This window comes from Protomyctophum parallelum (assembly GCF_964188405.1).
Source record: "Protomyctophum parallelum genome assembly, chromosome: 7".
Classification (NCBI taxonomy): domain Eukaryota; kingdom Metazoa; phylum Chordata; class Actinopteri; order Myctophiformes; family Myctophidae; genus Protomyctophum; species Protomyctophum parallelum.
Window position 1 is genome coordinate 3,653,051 of NC_139705.1, and position 24,129 is coordinate 3,677,179.

A 24,129-nucleotide genomic window follows, 5' to 3' on the forward strand; every position below is an offset into this window, starting at 1 on the left:
ACGATATACACTATAACACTATACAATATACACTATAACATATTTTATACTGACTGTGAGAAGGCGGGCAGCTGTGTTCTGCACTAGCTGTAAACAACTGAGTGATGCCTGGTCGATGCCAATATACAAAGAGTTGCAATAATCTATTCTTGATGAAATCAAAGCATGGATAAGCATCTCCAGGTGTTTTTAGGGGGAGGTAGGATTTGACCGTGGCGATGATTGGAAGAAGAGAGTTTTAATGACGGAGCTGATTTGTTTATTAAGTTTAAAATCTTTATAAAAAATAAAACCAAGAGGGGGGACAGTGGCACAGTCGGTAGTGTTGTCGCCTCACAGCTAGAAGATCTTGGGTTCGATTCCTGCTGTGGGCGCTGGGGGCGTGTTCTCTCCTCTGCGTCATCAGTGCCCATACCCGAGGGGGGGTTGGCGAAAGGACCTTTCTGTGTGGAGTTTGTATGTTCTCCCCGTTTCCCCTAGTGTAGGTACCCTCACATGTTCTCCCCGTGTCCTCTAGGGTAGGTACCCTCACATGTTCTCCCCGTGTCCCCTAGGGTAGGTACCCTCACATGTTCTCCCCGTGTCCCCTAGGGTACGTACCCTCACATGTTCTCCCCGTGTCCCCTAGGGTAGGTACCCTCACGTGTTCTCCCCGTGTCCCCTAGGGTAGGTACCCTCACGTGTTCTCCCCGTGTCCCCTAGGGCAGGTACCCTCACAAAAACATGCAGTAATCCTGGTCGGAATGTGTTAAGGAGATAACTGTTACAATTGTTTAATTCAACAGACCCATTCAGGATTCTAAAAACGCCTTCTCAATCCTGACCTAAATTTTAAGTGTTTAGAGAAGCACTTGTCTTTATCTCCTTGGGCAAATCATTCCATTGCACCGTTTGTACTACATGGAATACAAGCTACTGTTATGCTAATTGTCTCCACCAGGCCGAAGGCATGTGGGGAGAGTATGTTTTGCACTCCGTCCGTCCGCGTGTCCGTCCGTGTGTCCGTGTGTCCGTGAACAGCTAATCTCGGCCACCGTTAACCCGGTCGATGCCATATTTTGCACACACACTCCCTGGATGCCAACCATGAACCTCTGCCCCAAACTTTCCAGAACGGCCTGTTATAGCGCCACCAGGAGGCCGCTTTGTGCAAAACAAGTTTTTCAATGCCATATTTTGCACACACACTCCCTGGATGCCAACCATGAACCTCTGCCCCAAACTTTCCAGAACGGCCTGTTATAGCGCCACCAGGAGGCCGCTTTGTGCAAAACAAGTTTTTGCACAGTACACCTACAGATTTTGTCCAAACATCACGCAAATTGGTACACAGTCTCTCTAGAGCCATTCAACGAAACGGGTCTTTCACATTTATCAGACTCCATCCTGATTGGTTAAGATTGGCTTCCAAAGTTCACAGGAGTGCTCAGTTTCAAACAAAATGCTGCAAATCATGAACACATCGCGTGATTTCCGTGAAATTGTGCACCCACATTCCCACTAGGCCGAGGACGAAATGCCACATGAACAATTTCAACTCAGCCTCAAGGTGGCGCTATAACTGGCCAAAAAGTGTTTTTACCTCTAACTGCACGGATCTGTGGATAACCTGGTGGAGACCTGTGCCCGGAAGGGCACTTTTTCTAGTTACTGTCTGTTATTTACTTAGTATGTTTTCAAGTAGTATTATTCACTGTCTCTGTTGTTTATGTATTGTTATTTCAGTTTGTATGATTCCAGAAGTGTCCACCACAGAGCAGAGTCTCCAACTCCCAGCCTTCTGTCTGTGAAGAGTGACAGGTCTAGAGGAAATCCTCCTGACTTCAGTAACGAACCTGGACCTCCTGATTCACAGTATGTCAACCCTCCTATAAATATATACAACACTATAACACTGTAAGACTATACAATAAACACTATAACACTATACAATATACACTATAACATATTTTATAGTGCGGGTGAGATGGCGGGCAGCTGTGTTCTGCACTAGCTGTAAACGCCTGAGTGATGCCTGGTCGATGCCAATATACAAAGAGTTGCAATAATCTATTCTTGATAAAATCAAAGCAAAGCATTTCCAGCTGTTTTTAGGGGGAGGCAGGATTTGACCGTGGCGATGATTGGAAGAAGAGAGTTTTAATGACGGAGCTGATTTGTTTATTAAGTTTAAAATCTTTATCAAAAATAAAACCAAGAGGGGGGACAGTGGCACAGTCGGTAGTGTTGTCGCCTCACAGCTAGAAGATCTTGGGTTCGATTCCCGCTGTGGGCGCTGGGGGCGTGTTCTCTCCTCTGAGTCATCAGTGCCCATACCCGAGGGGGGGTTGGCGAAAGGGCCTTTCTGTGTGGAGTTTGTATGTTCTCCCCGTTTCCCCTAGGGTAGGTACCCTCACATGTTCTCCCCGTGTCCTCTAGGGTAGGTACCCTCACATGTTCTCCCCGTGTCCCCTAGGGTAGGTACCCTCACATGTTCTCCCCGTGTCCCCTATGGGTAGGTAGCCTCAAAAAAACATGCAGTAATCCTGGTCGGAATGTGTTAAGGAGATAACTGTTACAATTGCTCAATTCAACAGACCCATTGAGGATTCTAAAAACGGCTTCTCAATCCTGACCTAAGTTTTAAGTGTTTAAGTGCAAATCATTCCATTGCACCGTTTGTACTACAGTACATGGAATACAAGCTACTGTTATGCTAATTACTGTCTGTTATTAACTTAGTATTATTTCTAGTAGTATTATTCACTGTCTCTGTTGTTTATGTATTGTTATTTCTGTTTGTATGATTCCAGAAGTGTCCACCACAGAGCAGAGTCTCCAACTCCCAGCCTTCTGTCTGTGAAGAGTGACAAGTCTAGAGGAAATCCTCCTGACTTCAGTAACGAACCTGGACCTCCTGATTCACAGTATGTCAACCCTCCTATAAATATATACAACACTATAACACTGTAAGACTATACAATAAACACTATAACACTATACAATATACACTATAACATATTTTATAGTGCGGGTGAGATGGCGGGCAGCTGTGTTCTGCACTAGCTGTAAACGCCTGAGTGATGCCTGGTCGATGCCAATATACAAAGAGTTGCAATAATCTATTCTTGATAAAATCAAAGCATGGATAAGCATTTCCAGCTGTTTTTAGGGGGAGGCAGGATTTGACCGTGGCGATGATTGGAAGAAGAGAGTTTTAATGACGGAGCTGATTTGTTTATTAAGTTTAAAATCTTTATCAAAAATAAAACCAAGAGGGGGGACAGTGGCACAGTCGGTAGTGTTGTCGCCTCACAGCTAGAAGATCTTGGGTTCGATTCCCGCTGTGGGCGCTGGGGGCGTGTTCTCTCCTCTGAGTCATCAGTGCCCATACCCGAGGGGGGGTTGGCGAAAGGGCCTTTCTGTGTGGAGTTTGTATGTTCTCCCCGTTTCCCCTAGGGTAGGTACCCTCACATGTTCTCCCCGTGTCCCCTAGGGTAGGTACCCTCACATGTTCTCCCCGTGTCCCCTAGGGTAGGTACCCTCACATGTTCTCCCCGTGTCCCCTAGGGTAGGTACCCTCACATGTTCTCCCCGTGTCCCCTAGGGTAGGTACCCTCACATGTTCTCCCCGTGTCCCCTATGGGTAGGTAGCCTCAGAAAAACATGCAGTAATCCTGGTCGGAATGTGTTAAGGAGATAACTGTTACAATTGCTCAATTCAACAGACCCATTGAGGATTCTAAAAACGGCTTCTCAATCCTGACCTAAGTTTTAAGTGTTTTAAGTGTGTTGTCTTTATCTCCTTGGGCAAATCATTCCATTGCACCGTTTGTACTACAGTACATGGAATACAAGCTACTGTTATGCTAATTACTGTCTGTTATTTACTTAGTATTATTTCTAGTAGTATTATTCACTGTCTCTGTTGTTTATGTATTGTTATTTCTGTTTGTATGATTCCAGAAGTGTCCACCACAGAGCAGAGTCTCCAACTCCCAGCCTTCTGTCTGTGAAGAGTGACAAGTCTAGAGGAAATCCTCCTGACTTCAGTAACGAACCTGGACCTCCTGATTCACAGTATGTCAACCCTCCTATAAATATATACAACACTATAACACTGTAACACTATATGATATACACTATAACACTATACAATATACACTATAACACAAAGGGAGTCTACCAACGCGCCTCAAGCCTGAAACGGCTGATCCGGTGCTTCACAGGTGCAAGGACATCATGAGTTGCATAAGGAGAAGAGACTGGATCAGCACAGACATTTAGAGCCTTTTATTTAGGTGCTGAGTATACAAACGACTAACGTTTCGAACTTGCGGTCTTCATCAGAGTCATGACTCTGATGAAGACCGCAACGTTAGTCGTTTGTATACTCAGCACCTAAATAAAAGGCTCTAAATGTCCGTGCTGCTCCAGTCTCTTCTCCTTATGCAATACACTATAACATATTTTATACTGACGGTGAGATGGCGGACAGCTGTGTTCTGCACTAGCTGTAAACGCCTGAGTAATGCCTGGTCGATGCCAATATACAAAGAGTTGCAATAATCTATTCTTGATGAAATCAAAGCATGGAATAACCATCTCCAGCTGTTTTTAGGGGGAGGTAGGATTTGACCGTGGCGATGATTGGAAAAAGAGAGTTTTAATGACGGAGCTGATTTGTTTATTACGTTTAAAATCTTTATCAAAAATAAAACCAAGAGGGGGGACAGTGGCACAGTCGGTAGTGTTGTCGGCACAGCTAGAAGATCCTGGGTTCGATTCCTGCTGTGGGCGCTGGGGGCGTGTTCTCTCCTCTGCGTCATCAATGCCCATACCTGAGGGGGGGTTGGCGAAAGGGCCTTTCTGTGTGGAGTTTGTATGTTCTCCCCGTTTCCCCTAGGGTAGGTACCCTCACATGTTCTCCCCGTGTCCTCTAGGGTAGGTAACCTCACATGTTCTCCCCGTGTCCCCTAGGGTAGGTACCCTCACATGTTCTCCCCGTGTCCCCCAGGGTAGGTACCCTCACATGTTCTCCCCATGTCCCCTAGGGTACGTACCCTCACATGTTCTCCCCGTGTCCCCTAGGGTAGGTACCCTCACGTGTTTTCCCACCGTGTCCCCTAGGGTAGGTACCCTCACGTGTTTTACCCGTGTCCCCTAGGGCAGGTACCCTCACAAAAACATGCAGTAATCCTGGTCGGAATTTGTTAAGGAGATAACTGTTACAATTGTTTAATTCAACAGACCCATTCAGGATTCTAAAAACGCCTTCTCAATCCTGACCTAAATTTTAAGTGTTTAGAGAGGCACTTGTCTTTATCTCATTGGGCAAATCATTCCATTGCACCGTTTGTACTACATGGAATACAAGCTACTGTTATGCTAATTACTGTCTGTTATTTACTTAGTATGTTTTCTAGTAGTATTATTCACTGTTTCTGTTGTTTATGTATTGTTATTTCTGTTTGTATGATTCCAGAAGTGTCCACCACAGAGCAGAGTCTCCAACTCCCAGCCTTCTGTCTGTGAAGAGTGACAGGTCTAGAGGAAATCCTCCTGACTTCAGTAACGAACCTGGACCTCCTGATTCACAGTATGTCAACCCTCCTATAAATATATACAACACTATAACACTGTAACACTATACGATATACACTATAACACTATACAATATACACTATAACATAAAGGGAGTCTACCAACGCGCCTCAAGCCTGAAACGGCTGATCCGGTGCTTCACAGGTGCAAGGACATCATGAGTTGCATAAGGAGAAGAGACTGGAGCAGCACGGACATTTAGAGCCTTTTATTTAGGTGCTGAGTATACAAACGACTAACGTTTCGAACTTGCAGTCTTCATCAGAGTCATGACTCTGATGAAGACCGCAACGTTAGTCGTTTGTATACTCAGCACCTAAATAAAAGGCTCTAAATGTCCGTGCTGCTCCAGTCTCTTCTCCTTATGCAATACACTATAACATATTTTATACTGACGGTGAGATGGCGGACAGCTGTGTTCTGCACTAGCTGTAAACGCCTGAGTAATGCCTGGTCGATGCCAATATACAAAGAGTTGCAATAATCTATTCTTGATTAAATCAAAGCATGGATAACCATCTCCAGCTGTTTTTAGGGGGAGGTAGGATTTGACCGTGGCGATGATTGGAATTTGGAAGAAGAGAGTTTTAATGATGGAGCTGATTTGTTTATTAAGTTTAAAATCTTTAGCAAAAATAATACCAAGAGGGGGGACAGTGGCACAGTCGGTAGTGTTCCGTGTCCCCTAGGGTAGGTACCCTACCCTCACATGTTCTCCCCGTGTCCCCTAGGGTAGGTACCCTCACATGTTCTCCCGTGTCCCCTAGGGTAGGTACCCTCACAAAAACATGCAGAAATCCTGGTCGGAATGTGAGGGTAGGAGATAACTGTTACAATTGCTCAACTCAACAGACCCATTCAGGATTCTAAAAACGCCTTCTCAATCCTGACCTAAGTTTTAAGTGTTTAGAGAGGCAGGTCTTTATCTCCTTGGGCAAATCATTCCATTGCACCGTTTGTACTACATGGAATACAAGCTACTGTTATGCTAATTACTTGCGCAAGCAGAGCGCGCAAGTACTAGTTTCGCCCGGGACTCGTATGCACCGTCCCAGCCGTCCCACCAATTTTGATGCGTATGCACCGTCCCAGCAAATTGTGCCTGATACGGCAGTGGTGCCAGATTACATACATGTATACACAGGAGCATTACCTTTAATCCTCCCAACACTAAAACATATCGTCATTACGTCACCATCGAAAACCAATTACACTCTGGCATTGGGTCCTTTAATCCACATCTTTATTACGTCATCATTGAGAGCTAGTTATACAGATGTATGTAATCTGGCACCACTGCCGTATCAGGCACAATTTGCTGGGAAGGTGCATACGCATCAAAATTGGCGGGACGGCTGGGACGGTGCATAAGGCGCAAAGTAACCACAGTATACCACTAATCAACTTACAAATTACATATACATATACATAGTATATGTATAACTAGCTCTCAATGATGACGTAATCCCGTTTCCCCTAGGGTATAGTACCCTCACATGTTCTCCCCGTGTCCCCTAGGGTTGGTACCCCCACATGTTCTCCCAGTGTCCCCTAGGGTAGGTACCCTCACATGTTCTCCCTGTGTCCCCTGGGGTAGGTACCCTCACATGTTCTCCCGGTGTCCCCTAGAGTAGGTACCCTCACATGTTCTCCCGGTGTATAGAGTAGGTACCCTCACATGTTCTCCCGGTGTCCCCTAGGGTAGGTACCCTCACATGTTCTCCCCGTGTCCCCTAGGGTAGGTACCCTCACATGTTCTCCCCGTGTCCCTAGGGTAGGTACCCTCACATGTTCTCCCCGTGTCCCCTAGGGTAGGTACCCTCACATGTTCTCCCCGTGTCCCCTAGGGTAGGTACCCTCACATGTTCTCCCCGTGTCCCCTAGGGTAGGTACCCTCACATGTTCTCCCCGGGTCCCCTAGGGTAGGTACCCTCACATGTTCTCCCCGGGTCCCCTAGGGTAGGTACCCTCACATGTTCTCCCCGTGTCCCTAGGGTAGGTACCCTCACATGTTCTCCCCGGGTCCCCTAGGGTAGGTACCCTCACATGTTTTCCCCGTGTCCCTAGGGTAGGTACCCTCACATGTTCTCCCTGTGTCCCCTAGGGTAGGTACCCTCACATGTTCTTGAGGTTGAGGTTGAGGCCATGTCAGCGGGCGAGAGAGAGAGAGCTAGATGGCCGGGGCATGCGACTCGAGTGCGAAATTGCGATTATGCAACAGTTACCCTAAAACAAAAAACACGTCAACTCAATGTCATTGTAACTAACCTGGACCTATCGGCACTATGACGTCATCATCATGATAGCATTGTTTGATAGCCGTTCTTATCTCCCGAGGGGCGTGACATTGGGCCTTTAAGGAGATATCTGTTACAATCAGGGCTCCAGACTAACTTTTTCACAGGTAGCACTGGTGCCACCTACCTTTTCAGTTGGTAGCGCCACCACAACTTAGGTAGCACCAACTTTTTCTTTGTATGACCTTATCACCAAGGCTAGCAAAGGTTTTCTTTGCTGAAGCATAAATGCCTTAAATTAAGCACATAACATGGAATATTTCTCACTCACACACATTCTATAGGAAATTATTATAATGAATTAACCTATAGTGCATTTTTCCATATCGTTATAATCATTTGGCTATATGAAACAGAAATGAGACACACCCCTTACCTTCTGCATGGGCATGTTCAACCTAATGGCCAATAAGGATATTTAACACGGAGGTGCCCATGTGCCCACTCTTCTGCATGGGCAATGGGCATGTTCAACCTAATGGCCAATAAGGATATTTAACACTGAGGTGCCCATGTGCCCACTCTTCTGCATGGGCAATGGGCATGTTCAACCTAATGGCCAATAAGGATATTTAACACTGAGGTGCCCACGTGCCCACTCTTCTGCATGGGCAATGGGCATGTTCAATCTAATGGCCAATAAGGATATTTAACACTGAGGTACCCACGTGCCCACTCTTCCTGCACCATTTTGCAATGTGAAATGCCACCGAATTAATAATCCTTGCCCACTTTGTAGTCTTTTTTTTATATGGAATGAACATGGACATTTATATGGAATGGAATGTGTGTGTGTGTGTGTGTGTGTGTGTGTGTGTGTGTGTGTGTGTGTGTGTGTGTGTGTGTGTGTGTGTGTGTGTGTGTGTGTGTGTGTGTGTGTGTGTGCGTGCGTGCGTGCGTGCGTGTCTCTGACACTGCAGTCAAACCACACCTGGACTCACCACACCCAGTCAAACAACACCTGGACTGAAGACACCCAGTCAAACAACACCTGGACTGAAGACACCCAGTCAAAACACAGGTGGACAAAGTAAGAATGTGCACTCATTGAAAATGCATGCTAATAAATTGAAATCATAGACTAAATGTTCAAATAATTATTGTCTGTAACAATTATATCCAAGTGCATATAATGAAGCTAAACAACTATCAACTCAACAGCTTGACAAAAACAACTGATCTTGTGTTGTTACTTTTGCCTGTTTTTCTGAATAAATTGCATAGTTTCTGGAGGTATTTAATATATAATGAATGTGTGCTGTATACATGTATTGTAAAGTTATACATTAACCTCAATGTTTAAAACATAAATGTTCTTCTCATTTCAGATGTCAGTATTTTGAACGATTATAAGGACAGTCTGAACAGTTTTGATGAAGCGAAAGACGACATGACGGAAGAGTCTGGAACCTCCGTCACCGGCACCTACTCAGAGCTCTACATCTCAGTGGGAGAGAGTGAAGGGGTTAATCGCCAACATGAGGTGATACAGCTTGAAACAGCTTCCAACATGAAGACCTTCCATGAACCAATCAACTGCTGTAAAATCTTTAAGATCCTCCTCCCTGGCAGAAAGACACCCAGCACAAGTGTTCTGACCGAAGGCATCGCTGGCATTGGAAAAACATTCTCTGTGCGCAAGTTTCTTCTGGACTGGGCAAGAGGTTTGGAGAATCAAGATATAGATCTCCTCGTTCCCTTTTCATTCCGGGAGCTGAACTTGGTCAGAGATGAGCAGTACAGCCTTCTCAACCTGATCCATGATTTCCACCCAACATTAAAGAAGGTCACAGCAGAGCAGCTCGCTGCCTGGAAAGTTTGCTTCATCTTCGATGGCCTCGATGAAAGCAGGTCTCCGTTGCACTTCGACAAAAATGAAATCATCTCTGATATCACAGTGACATCATCAGTGGATGCTCTGTTGACAAACCTCATCAAGAGGAATCTGCTCCCCTCGGCCCTCCTCTGGATAACCTCCAGACCTGCAGCAGCCAATCGGATCCCTGCTGCATGTGTTGACATGGTGACAGAAGTGCGAGGGTTCACAGACCCCCAGAAGGAGAAGTACTTCAGGAAGAGATTCAGTGAAGAGAAGCTGGCCGACAGAGTCCTCTCACACTTGAAGACATCGAGGAGCCTCTACATCATGTGTTACATCCCACTCTTCTGTTGGATCATTGCTACCGTTCTGCTGGACATGTTGAGGACACACACCACCATTGGACAGCTGCCCAAGACCCTGACTGAGATGTGCTGCCACTTCCTGTTGGTTCTGACAAACAGGAAGAAGCAGAAGTATGATGAGACTCATGATGTCAAAAAGAAAGCAAAAGAAAAGGGGACTCAACAGCAGCTCACAGAGACTGACATGAAAGTTCTTCTGAACCTGGGCATGCTGGCATTTGGACATCTGAAGAAAAGTAGCATCATGTTCTACCAAGAAGACCTGGAAGAGTGTGGTCTTGATGTGAAAGACGCCTCGCTGTACTCAGGAGTGTGCACGCAGATCTTCAAAAGAGAGAGTGTGAAGTTTCATAAAACGGTCTACAGCTTTGTTCATCTGAGCATCCAGGAGTTTATGGCTGCAGTCTACCTGTACCACTGTTTCACACAGAAGAACATGGAGGTACTGAAGACATTCCTGGAAGATGAAAAATACAGGGGTAAGAGCTCCCTCTCCGACTTCCTGAAAGCTGCTATGGAAAAATCCCTGAAGAGTAAAAATGGCCACCTGGACCTACTTGTTCGGTTCCTTCATGGCCTCTCACTGGAGTCAAACCAAAGTCTGTTAGGAGGCCTGCTGGGTCAGACAAAGAGAAGTCTGCCTGGTCAGAAAAAGAAGGAGATCCAGAAAGCCATCCAGAACCTGAAGGAGATGTTAACTCGTGGTGATGCCTCTCCTGACAGATGTATCAACATCTTCCACTGTCTGATGGAGATGAACGACCAATCATTACATCAGGAGATCCAACAGTTCCTGAAGTCAGAGAACAGAACAGAGAAACTTTCTGAGACCCAGTGTTCAGCTCTGGCCGTCATGCTGCAGATGTCAGAGGAGGTTCTGGAAGAGTTGGACCTGGACAAATACAACACATCAGAGGAGGGGCGAAGGAGACTGATCCCAGCTGTGAGGAACTGCAGAAAGGCTCGGTTAGTAGTAACTTGTAGGTCTGGTTAATTATCAAAGAGAGTCCCTCGATGCGATGTAATATAAAAAACAGCCAAAGCTTTTGAAAGTGGTACAAAGTTGACCTAGAGGGAAAGGCCATGGAGTCACTTCATCTGTAGGGTCCATCCTCCAGGGACCATGTGTGTGATATGATCTGTAGGGTCCATCCTCCAGGGACCATGTGTGTGATATGATCTGTAGGGTCCATCCTCCAGGGACCATGTGTGTGATATGATCTGTAGGGTCCATCCTCCAGGGACCATGTGTGTGATATTATCTGTAGGGTCCATCCTCCAGGGACCATGTGTGTGGTATGATCTGTAGGGTCTATCCTCCAGGGACCATGTGTGTGTCATCATCTGTCTAGCATGAAGGTGCACAACACACATCCTGGCAATAATTTAAAGATAATGTTGTGTAGTAGCTGGCAAATTAAATTATCAATGCTGTATAATGGCTGAATATCCATGGACAACTTAAGTTATAATCAACATAGTTTGTCTAAGCTCCAGATTCAATAATGATATTTTAACTGCCACGGTTCTTTTAATTACTCTGTTAAAGGAGCATAAGTTAACAGTTGTTGCTTGTGAAATGGATCAACATTAATAATATAAGACACTTCTTATATCTGTGCATATGTTTGATGCAACGTTTGGAGCTGCTCATTTACTTTTTACTTGTACTGTGGTACAAAAGAAAAATGTACCACATTGGATAATTCTTTCATAATTCTTATACAAGCTCACAATGCTGCGGCCTGTTGTGAGCTTGTAGATCGACTATTTTCAGCCAAAATCAGTCATTATGATGACATCAAGGCCCGCCACAATACATTTTAGTCGACTAAATCAACTGTAGATTTAGTCGACTAAAACTTATGACATTTAGTCGACTAAAACTAGACTAAACACTAAAACATTCCAGGTGACTAAAATGTGACTAAAACTAAATGAAAGCTATTCAAGAGACTATGACTAAAACTAAAATCAAAATGTGCTGCCAAAAACAACACTGGACTTATAACATTGTGTAGGTTATGAAATGTTATAATATTGTAGGTTATTAAATGTTATAAAATTGTAGGTTATGAAATGTTATAATATTGTAGGTTATGAAATGTTATAATATTGTAGGTTATGAAATGTTATAATAGTGTAGGTTATTAAATGTTATAAAATTGTAGGTTATGAAATGTTATAATATTGTAGGTTATGAAATGTTATAATATTGTAGGTTTTGAAATGTTATAATAGTGTAGGTTATGATGCATGTTATAATATTGTAGGTTATGAAATGTTATAATATTGTAGGTTATGCAATATTATAATATTGTGGTCAATTCAAACTAACAGTAAAGCCTACAGCTGTGGCCCAGCCTGAGGAGACAGGGAACAGAAATAGAGACTGAATGCTGGTCTCCAGCAGCTTGTTTGTAAAGCTTTTACAACGTTTAGGCAGTAAATATGCAATGTTGTTGTTCAGTCTTCATTTCACTCCTTCAACTGCTGGTTGAAGTCTTTGATATCAAAATGTGTTGTCAAGTGGTGTCTATATCTCTGGATAACTAGATAGGAGATGTTTTAGTTAACTTCAATGACAGTGAACTAGCTATCATTTGTTTTTATAATCTCTTATTTAATCTGCATTTACAGACTTGTTGGCTGTAAACTCAGAAAGACAGACGTTGAAGTTGTGGCTGCAGCTCTCAGCTCTAATCCTTCCCATTTGAGAGAATTGGACCTCAGTGAAAACGACCTGCAGGACTCAGGACTCTGTGCTTCACTGAAGAGCCCACACTGTAGACTGGAAGTTCTAAAGTAAGATACATTTACCACATTTATTTTGATCACTTCTGTTTAATTATGTGAATATAATATGAATGCTGTGGTGAGAATGTATTAACCCATTCTGACCTGAGATCAGATTCTAAAAATGTCTTCTACATCCTGACAGTTTTCTGAAAAAGCTATGTTTCAGTCAGTCGTTCTTCGATTTTTTAAAAATAGCAGACCTACAAGCTCATAGCGCGCCACTCGGTGGCGCGCTATGAGCTTGTAGATCTGCTATTTTTCAATAGCTAAAGCATAGCATAATTCTAACACCAAAAGGGGTCCCCGCCCAAAATGGGTTAATAAGCTTGATATTGAACGTGTAATATCCCTTTAAGGCAAATGTATAGGCTATTTCGACATACAACGTGGTTGCGCACCGAAAATAGCTGATCTACAAGCTCACTGTCTTCAAATGTCTTAATGCTCAGGGTGGGATCTATGTTGGTTCTCTGCTCTACATGGAAAATGTCTTGAGACAACTTGTTGTGAGTCGACACTTTAATAAAATTGAACTGAATTGAATCACAGCGCGTCGAGGACACAACACTTGTGAGCTGGCAGATCGGCTATTTTCGACGTTCAACCCCTTGTAGCTATGCCACAGTTATCAAGCTTTACCGTGGTACGCATTAATACATAATCAATAGTCTGCATCTACCTACTGTACTAATCAATTATCATTCTATTAGTCTAGGTCTGTGGTTCCCAAACTGAGGGTCTGGACCCCCAAGGGAGTCCTCAGAGGATTATCTTAATGTGCAGCATTGTTTTCTCACTGAACAGTAGACAAACCAACAGTATAATATAGTATAGTGTACAATATACAGAGTATCTGTACATTTCTAAAGCCCAAACCACACCAAAGGGTTGGGTCGTCACAAAGTGTTTTTTTAAGATAAACCACACCAATGAAACTCATTGAGTTGCATTGGTGTGGTTGATGTAAAAACCAAAAGAAAGAAAAGTGTTTGTCCCGACCCGACCCTTTGGTGTGGTTTAAGATTTAAGGTACAATTAAATTACTTTAAAACATTTTTAAAACCAAATTGTCAAATATTACGGAAGAAAGTCACAAACATTGTGAAAATAGCTGATCTACAAGCTCACTGTGAGGCATTGTGAGCTTGTAGTTTGGATATTTTCATAATATGTATCAGTGAAACTGAAAGGAATGACTATAATTCCAAGTACTTGTCAGGTAGGCGTCTCCCAAGTTCAGATTATGTTTATTTAGGTTTAATTTGTTTTGATTTCTCTTATATAATCTGCATTCACAGACTTGTTGGCTGTAAACTCAGTGAGACAGACGTTGAAGATGTGTCTTCAGCTCTCAGCTCTAATCCTTCCCATTTGAGAGAATTGGACCTCAGTGAAAACGACCTGCAGGACTCAGGACTCTGTGCTTCACTGAAGAGCCCACACTGTAGACTGGAAGTTCTAAAGTAAGATACATTTACCACATTTATTTTGATCACTTCTGTTTTATTATGTACTGTATTATGTGAATATAATATGAATGCTTTGGTGAGAATGTGCTAATAAGCTTGATATTGAACGCGTAATATCCCTTTAAGGCAAATGTATAGGCTACTTCGACATACAACGTGGTTGCGCACCGAAAATAGCTGATCTACAAGCTCACTGTCTCCAAATGTCTCAATGCTCAGGGTGGGATCTATGTTGGTTCTCTGCTCTACATGTAAAGTGTCTTGAGACAATTTGTTGTGAGTCGACACTTTAATAAAATGTAACTGAATTGAATCACAGCGCGGCGAGGACACAACACTTGTGAGCTGGCAGATCGGCTATTTTCGACGTTCAACCCCTTGTAGCTACGCCACAGTTATCGAGCTTTACCGTGGTACGCATTAATACGTAATCAATAGTCTGCATCTACCTACTGTACTAATCTATTATCACTCTATTAGTCTAGGTCTGTGGTTCCCAAACTGTCTGATGGTGATGAACGACCACTCACTACATCAGAAGATCCAACAGTTCCTGAAGTCAGAGAACAGAACAGAGAAACTGTCTGAGACCCAGTGTTCAGCTCTGGCCCTCATGCTGCAGATGTCAGAGGAGGTTCTGGAAGAGTTGGACCTGGACAAATACAACACATCAGAGGAGGGGCGAAGGAGACTGGTCCCAGCTGTGAGGAACTGCAGAAAGGCTCGGTTAGTAGTCAAGTGAATAGAAACATCCTAGAGTCAATCTGCCATTACAGTTAACACTATAATTATAAATGAAGGTTGGCATAAAAGGTGTCTGTATTTCAAATAGTGATTAGTGGTATTGTCTGTATTGTCTGCATTGTTCTGCATTGTTCCACGCCCCTTTTAACACCATAAAAGACAGCCAAAATACCCAACGTTAAATCCGCTTCACTGTGGTGAAAGCACTCAGTAGAACAAGTTGAAAGGTGTCACTCACAGATCTATAAGCGTACATTACTTTGCATCGCAACATATTGACAGCTTGTAGGTCTGGTTAATTATCAAAGCGAGTCCCTCGATGCGATGTAATATAAAAAGCAAAAAAGCAGACAAAGCTTTTGAAAGTGGTACAAAGTTGACCTAGAGGGAAAGGCCATGGAGTCTCTTAATCCTCCATTCTCCAGGGACCGTGTGTGTGATATGATCTGTAGGGTCCATCCTCCAGGGACCATGTGTGTGATATGATCTGTAGGGTCCATCCTCCAGGGACCATGTGTGTGATATGATCTGTAGGGTCCATCCTCCAGGGACCATGTGTGTGATATGATCTGTAGGGTCCATCCTCCAGGGACCATGTGTGTGATATTATCTGTAGGGTCCATCCTCCAGGGACCATGTGTGTGGTATGATCTGTAGGGTCTATCCTCCAGGGACCATGTGTGTGTCATCATCTGTCTAGCATGAAGGTGCACAACACACATCCTGGCAATAATTTAAAGATAATGTTGTGTAGTAGCTGGCAAATTAAATTATCAATGCTGTATAATGGCTGAATATCCATGGACAACTTAAGTTATAATCAACATAGTTTGTCTAAGCTCCAGATTCAATAATGATATTTTAACTGCCACGGTTCTTTTAATTACTCTGTTAAAGGAGCATAAGTTAACAGTTGTTGCTTGTGAAATGGATCAACATTAATAATATAAGACACTTCTTATATCTGTGCATATGTTTGATGCAACGTTTGGAGCTGCTCATTTACTTTTTACTTGTACTGTGGTACAAAAGAAAAATGTACCACATTGGATAATTCTTTCATAATTCTTATACAAGCTCACAATGCTGCGGCCTGTTGTGAGCTTGTAGATCGACTATTTTCAGCCAAAATCAGTCATTATGATGACATCAAGGCCCGCCACAATACATTTTAGTCGACTAAATCAACTGTAGATTTAGTCGACTAAAACTTATGACATTTAGTCGACTAAAACTAGACTAAACACTAAAACATTCCAGGTGACTAAAATGTGACTAAAACTAAATGAAAGCTATTCAAGAGACTATGACTAAAACTAAAATCAAAATGTGCTGCCAAAAACAACACTGGACTTATAACATTGTGTAGGTTATGAAATGTTATAATATTGTAGGTTATTAAATGTTATAAAATTGTAGGTTATGAAATGTTATAATATTGTAGGTTATGAAATGTTATAATATTGTAGGTTATGAAATGTTATAATAGTGTAGGTTATTAAATGTTATAAAATTGTAGGTTATGAAATGTTATAATATTGTAGGTTATGAAATGTTATAATATTGTAGGTTTTGAAATGTTATAATAGTGTAGGTTATGATGCATGTTATAATATTGTAGGTTATGAAATGTTATAATATTGTAGGTTATGCAATATTATAATATTGTGGTCAATTCAAACTAACAGTAAAGCCTACAGCTGTGGCCCAGCCTGAGGAGACAGGGAACAGAAATAGAGACTGAATGCTGGTCTCCAGCAGCTTGTTTGTAAAGCTTTTACAACGTTTAGGCAGTAAATATGCAATGTTGTTGTTCAGTCTTCATTTCACTCCTTCAACTGCTGGTTGAAGTCTTTGATATCAAAATGTGTTGTCAAGTGGTGTCTATATCTCTGGATAACTAGATAGGAGATGTTTTAGTTAACTTCAATGACAGTGAACTAGCTATCATTTGTTTTTATAATCTCTTATTTAATCTGCATTTACAGACTTGTTGGCTGTAAACTCAGAAAGACAGACGTTGAAGTTGTGGCTGCAGCTCTCAGCTCTAATCCTTCCCATTTGAGAGAATTGGACCTCAGTGAAAACGACCTGCAGGACTCAGGACTCTGTGCTTCACTGAAGAGCCCACACTGTAGACTGGAAGTTCTAAAGTAAGATACATTTACCACATTTATTTTGATCACTTCTGTTTAATTATGTGAATATAATATGAATGCTGTGGTGAGAATGTATTAACCCATTCTGACCTGAGATCAGATTCTAAAAATGTCTTCTACATCCTGACAGTTTTCTGAAAAAGCTATGTTTCAGTCAGTCGTTCTTCGATTTTTTAAAAATAGCAGACCTACAAGCTCATAGCGCGCCACTCGGTGGCGCGCTATGAGCTTGTAGATCTGCTATTTTTCAATAGCTAAAGCATAGCATAATTCTAACACCAAAAGGGGTCCCCGCCCAAAATGGGTTAATAAGCTTGATATTGAACGTGTAATATCCCTTTAAGGCAAATGTATAGGCTATTTCGACATACAACGTGGTTGCGCACCGAAAATAGCTGATCTACAAGCTCACTGTCTTCAAATGTCTTAATGCTCAGGGTGGGATCTATGTTGGTTCTCTGCTCTACATGGAAAATGTCTTGAGACAACTTGTTGTGAGTCGACACTTTAATAAAATTGAACTGAATTGAATCACAGCGCGTCGAGGACACAACACTTGTGAGCTGGCAGATCGGCTATTTTCGACGTTCAACCCCTTGTAGCTATGCCACAGTTATCAAGCTTTACCGTGGTACGCATTAATACATAATCAATAGTCTGCATCTACCTACTGTACTAATCAATTATCATTCTATTAGTCTAGGTCTGTGGTTCCCAAACTGAGGGTCTGGACCCCCAAGGGAGTCCTCAGAGGATTATCTTAATGTGCAGCATTGTTTTCTCACTGAACAGTAGACAAACCAACAGTATAATATAGTATAGTGTACAATATACAGAGTATCTGTACATTTCTAAAGCCCAAACCACACCAAAGGGTTGGGTCGTCACAAAGTGTTTTTTTAAGATAAACCACACCAATGAAACTCATTGAGTTGCATTGGTGTGGTTGATGTAAAAACCAAAAGAAAGAAAAGTGTTTGTCCCGACCCGACCCTTTGGTGTGGTTTAAGATTTAAGGTACAATTAAATTACTTTAAAACATTTTTAAAACCAAATTGTCAAATATTACGGAAGAAAGTCACAAACATTGTGAAAATAGCTGATCTACAAGCTCACTGTGAGGCATTGTGAGCTTGTAGTTTGGATATTTTCATAATATGTATCAGTGAAACTGAAAGGAATGACTATAATTCCAAGTACTTGTCAGGTAGGCGTCTCCCAAGTTCAGATTATGTTTATTTAGGTTTAATTTGTTTTGATTTCTCTTATATAATCTGCATTCACAGACTTGTTGGCTGTAAACTCAGTGAGACAGACGTTGAAGATGTGTCTTCAGCTCTCAGCTCTAATCCTTCCCATTTGAGAGAATTGGACCTCAGTGAAAACGACCTGCAGGACTCAGGACTCTGTGCTTCACTGAAGAGCCCACACTGTAGACTGGAAGTTCTAAAGTAAGATACATTTACCACATTTATTTTGATCACTTCTGTTTTATTATGTACTGTATTATGTGAATATAATATGAATGCTTTGGTGAGAATGTGCTAATAAGCTTGATATTGAACGCGTAATATCCCTTTAAGGCAAATGTATAGGCTACTTCGACATACAACGTGGTTGCGCACCGAAAATAGCTGATCTACAAGCTCACTGTCTCCAAATGTCTCAATGCTCAGGGTGGGATCTATGTTGGTTCTCTGCTCTACATGTAAAGTGTCTTGAGACAATTTGTTGTGAGTCGACACTTTAATAAAATGTAACTGAATTGAATCACAGCGCGGCGAGGACACAACACTTGTGAGCTGGCAGATCGGCTATTTTCGACGTTCAACCCCTTGTAGCTACGCCACAGTTATCGAGCTTTACCGTGGTACGCATTAATACGTAATCAATAGTCTGCATCTACCTACTGTACTAATCTATTATCACTCTATTAGTCTAGGTCTGTGGTTCCCAAACTGTCTGATGGTGATGAACGACCACTCACTACATCAGAAGATCCAACAGTTCCTGAAGTCAGAGAACAGAACAGAGAAACTGTCTGAGACCCAGTGTTCAGCTCTGGCCCTCATGCTGCAGATGTCAGAGGAGGTTCTGGAAGAGTTGGACCTGGACAAATACAACACATCAGAGGAGGGGCGAAGGAGACTGGTCCCAGCTGTGAGGAACTGCAGAAAGGCTCGGTTAGTAGTCAAGTGAATAGAAACATCCTAGAGTCAATCTGCCATTACAGTTAACACTATAATTATAAATGAAGGTTGGCATAAAAGGTGTCTGTATTTCAAATAGTGATTAGTGGTATTGTCTGTATTGTCTGCATTGTTCTGCATTGTTCCACGCCCCTTTTAACACCATAAAAGACAGCCAAAATACCCAACGTTAAATCCGCTTCACTGTGGTGAAAGCACTCAGTAGAACAAGTTGAAAGGTGTCACTCACAGATCTATAAGCGTACATTACTTTGCATCGCAACATATTGACAGCTTGTAGGTCTGGTTAATTATCAAAGCGAGTCCCTCGATGCGATGTAATATAAAAAGCAAAAAAGCAGACAAAGCTTTTGAAAGTGGTACAAAGTTGACCTAGAGGGAAAGGCCATGGAGTCTCTTAATCCTCCATTCTCCAGGGACCGTGTGTGTGATATGATCTGTAGGGTCCATCCTCCAGGGACCATGTGTGTGATATGATCTGTAGGGTCCATCCTCCAGGGACCATGTGTGTGTCATCATCTGTCTAGCATGAAGGTGCACAACACACATCCTGGCAATAATTTAAAGATAATGTTGTCCTCAGTGTATTAGCTGGCGAATGCAATTATCAATGCTGTATAATGGCTGAATATCCATGGACAACTTAAGTTATAAGCAACATAGTTTGTCTAAGCTCCAGATTCAATAATGATATTTGAACTGCCACGGTTCTTTTAATTACTCCGTTAAAGGAGCATAAGTTAACAGTTGTTGCTTGTGAAAAGGATCAATATTAATAATATAAGACATTTCTTATATCTGTGCATATGTTTGATGCAACGTTTGGAGCTGCTCATTTCCTTTTCTTGGGTTAGCAAAAAAGAAAAGAAAAATGTACCACATTGGATAATTCTTTCATAGTTCTTATACAAGCTCACAATGCTGCGATTGGCTATTTTCAGCAAAAATCTGTCATTATGACGGCATCAAGGCCCGCCACAATACATTTTAGTCAAATAAATCAACTGTAGATTTAGTCGACTAAAACTTGTGACATTTAGTCGACTAAAACTAGACTAAACACTAAAACATTCCAGGTGACTAAAATGTGACTAAAACTAAATGAAAGCTATTCAAGAGACTATGACTAAAACTAAAATCAAAATGTGCTGCCAAAAACAACACTGGACTTATAACATTGTGTAGGTTATGAAATGTTATAATATTGTAGGTTATTAAATGTTATAAAATTGTAGGTTATGAAATGTTATAATATTGTAGGTTTTGAAATGTTATAATAGTGTAGGTTATGATGCATGTTATAATATTGAAGGTTATGAAATGCTATAATATTGTAGGTTATGCAATATTATAATATTGGGGTCAATTCAAACTAACAGTAAAGCCTACAGCTGTGGCCCAGCCTGAGGAGACAGGGAACAGAAATAGAGACTGAATGCTGGTCTCCAGCAGCTTGTTTGTAAAGCTTTTACAACGTTTAGGCAGTAAATATGCAATGTTGTTGTTCAGTCTTCATTTCACTCCTTCAACTGCTGGTTGAAGTCTTTGATATCAAAATGTGTTGTCAAGTGGTGTCTATATCTCTGGATAACTAGATAGGAGATGTTTTAGTTAACTTCAATGACAGTGAACTAGCTATCATTTGTTTTTATAATCTCTTATTTAATCTGCATTTACAGACTTGTTGGCTGTAAACTCAGAAAGACAGACGTTGAAGTTGTGGCTGCAGCTCTCAGCTCTAATCCTTCCCATTTGAGAGAATTGGACCTCAGTGAAAACGACCTGCAGGACTCAGGACTCTGTGCTTCACTGAAGAGCCCACACTGTAGACTGGAAGTTCTAAAGTAAGATACATTTACCACATTTATTTTGATCACTTCTGTTTTATTATGTACTGTATTATGTGAATATAATATGAATGCTTTGGTGAGAATGTGCTAATAAGCTTGATATTGAACGCGTAATATCCCTTTAAGGCAAATGTATAGGCTACTTCGACATACAACGTGGTTGCGCACCGAAAATAGCTGATCTACAAGCTCACTGTCTCCAAATGTCTCAATGCTCAGGGTGGGATCTATGTTGGTTCTCTGCTCTACATGTAAAGTGTCTTGAGACAATTTGTTGTGAGTCGACACTTTAATAAAATGTAACTGAATTGAATCACAGCGCGGCGAGGACACAACACTTGTGAGCTGGCAGATCGGCTATTTTCGACGTTCAACCCCTTGTAGCTACGCCACAGTTATCGAGCTTTACCGTGGTACGCATTAATACGTAATCAATAGTCTGCATCTACCTACTGTACTAATCTATTATCACTCTATTAGTCTAGGTCTGTGGTTCCCAAACTGTCTGATGGTGATGAACGACCACTCACTACATCAGAAGATCCAACAGTTCCTGAAGTCAGAGAACAGAACAGAGAAACTGTCTGAGACCCAGTGTTCAGCTCTGGCCCTCATGCTGCAGATGTCAGAGGAGGTTCTGGAAGAGTTGGACCTGGACAAATACAACACATCAGAGGAGGGGCGAAGGAGACTGGTCCCAGCTGTGAGGAACTGCAGAAAGGCTCGGTTAGTAGTCAAGTGAATAGAAACATCCTAGAGTCAATCTGCCATTACAGTTAACACTATAATTATAAATGAAGGTTGGCATAAAAGGTGTCTGTATTTCAAATAGTGATTAGTGGTATTGTCTGTATTGTCTGCATTGTTCTGCATTGTTCCACGCCCCTTTTAACACCATAAAAGACAGCCAAAATACCCAACGTTAAATCCGCTTCACTGTGGTGAAAGCACTCAGTAGAACAAGTTGAAAGGTGTCACTCACAGATCTATAAGCGTACATTACTTTGCATCGCAACATATTGACAGCTTGTAGGTCTGGTTAATTATCAAAGCGAGTCCCTCGATGCGATGTAATATAAAAAGCAAAAAAGCAGACAAAGCTTTTGAAAGTGGTACAAAGTTGACCTAGAGGGAAAGGCCATGGAGTCTCTTAATCCTCCATTCTCCAGGGACCGTGTGTGTGATATGATCTGTAGGGTCCATCCTCCAGGGACCATGTGTGTGATATGATCTGTAGGGTCCATCCTCCAGGGACCATGTGTGTGTCATCATCTGTCTAGCATGAAGGTGCACAACACACATCCTGGCAATAATTTAAAGATAATGTTGTCCTCAGTGTATTAGCTGGCGAATGCAATTATCAATGCTGTATAATGGCTGAATATCCATGGACAACTTAAGTTATAAGCAACATAGTTTGTCTAAGCTCCAGATTCAATAATGATATTTGAACTGCCACGGTTCTTTTAATTACTCCGTTAAAGGAGCATAAGTTAACAGTTGTTGCTTGTGAAAAGGATCAATATTAATAATATAAGACATTTCTTATATCTGTGCATATGTTTGATGCAACGTTTGGAGCTGCTCATTTCCTTTTCTTGGGTTAGCAAAAAAGAAAAGAAAAATGTACCACATTGGATAATTCTTTCATAGTTCTTATACAAGCTCACAATGCTGCGATTGGCTATTTTCAGCAAAAATCTGTCATTATGACGGCATCAAGGCCCGCCACAATACATTTTAGTCAAATAAATCAACTGTAGATTTAGTCGACTAAAACTTGTGACATTTAGTCGACTAAAACTAGACTAAACACTAAAACATTCCAGGTGACTAAAATGTGACTAAAACTAAATGAAAGCTATTCAAGAGACTATGACTAAAACTAAAATCAAAATGTGCTGCCAAAAACAACACTGGACTTATAACATTGTGTAGGTTATGAAATGTTATAATATTGTAGGTTATTAAATGTTATAAAATTGTAGGTTATGAAATGTTATAATATTGTAGGTTTTGAAATGTTATAATAGTGTAGGTTATGATGCATGTTATAATATTGTAGGTTATGAAATGCTATAATATTGTAGGTTATGCAATATTATAATATTGGGGTCAATTCAAACTAACAGTAAAGCCTACAGCTGTGGCCCAGCCTGAGGAGACAGGGAACAGAAATAGAGACTGAATGCTGGTCTCCAGCAGCTTGTTTGTAAAGCTTTTACAACGTTTAGGCAGTAAATATGCAATGTTGTTGTTCAGTCTTCATTTCACTCCTTCAACTGCTGGTTGAAGTCTTTGATATCAAAATGTGTTGTCAAGTGGTGTCTATATCTCTGGATAACTAGATAGGAGATGTTTTAGTTAACTTCAATGACAGTGAACTAGCTATCATTTGTTTTTATAATCTCTTATTTAATCTGCATTTACAGACTTGTTGGCTGTAAACTCAGAAAGACAGACGTTGAAGTTGTGGCTGCAGCTCTCAGCTCTAATCCTTCCCATTTGAGAGAATTGGACCTCAGTGAAAACGACCTGCAGGACTCAGGACTCTGTGCTTCACTGAAGAGCCCACACTGTAGACTGGAAGTTCTAAAGTAAGATACATTTACCACATTTATTTTGATCACTTCTGTTTAATTATGTGAATATAATATGAATGCTGTGGTGAGAATGTATTAACCCATTCTGACCTGAGATCAGATTCTAAAAATGTCTTCTACATCCTGACAGTTTTCTGAAAAAGCTATGTTTCAGTCAGTCGTTCTTCGATTTTTTAAAAATAGCAGACCTACAAGCTCATAGCGCGCCACTCGGTGGCGCGCTATGAGCTT

At 41.7% G+C, this 24,129-nt stretch overlaps 1 protein-coding gene across 1 annotated transcript in view; it reads left to right on the forward strand.

Annotated features, from left to right (window-relative positions):
* Positions 1 to 5,507: 5,507 nt before the first annotated feature.
* LOC310861385 (protein NLRC3-like) overlaps positions 5,508 to 24,129 on the forward strand; it is a gene marked incomplete at its 3' end in the record, with an annotated part of 28,747 nt that continues 10,125 nt past the window's right edge. Inside the window, exons 1-13 of the mRNA XM_083768805.1 lie at positions 5,508 to 5,578; positions 8,801 to 8,910; positions 9,209 to 11,030; positions 12,705 to 12,861; positions 13,671 to 13,681; positions 14,162 to 14,273; positions 14,955 to 15,058; positions 17,065 to 17,176; positions 18,031 to 18,041; positions 18,522 to 18,633; positions 19,315 to 19,395; positions 21,918 to 22,021; positions 23,728 to 23,892. Coding sequence (XP_083624931.1) covers positions 9,271 to 11,030; positions 12,705 to 12,861; positions 13,671 to 13,681; positions 14,162 to 14,273; positions 14,955 to 15,058; positions 17,065 to 17,176; positions 18,031 to 18,041; positions 18,522 to 18,633; positions 19,315 to 19,395; positions 21,918 to 22,021; positions 23,728 to 23,892 — 2,729 coding nt within the window. The 5' untranslated portion in view covers positions 5,508 to 5,578; positions 8,801 to 8,910; positions 9,209 to 9,270. The remainder of the gene's footprint in view (positions 5,579 to 8,800; positions 8,911 to 9,208; positions 11,031 to 12,704; positions 12,862 to 13,670; positions 13,682 to 14,161; positions 14,274 to 14,954; positions 15,059 to 17,064; positions 17,177 to 18,030; positions 18,042 to 18,521; positions 18,634 to 19,314; positions 19,396 to 21,917; positions 22,022 to 23,727; positions 23,893 to 24,129) is intronic.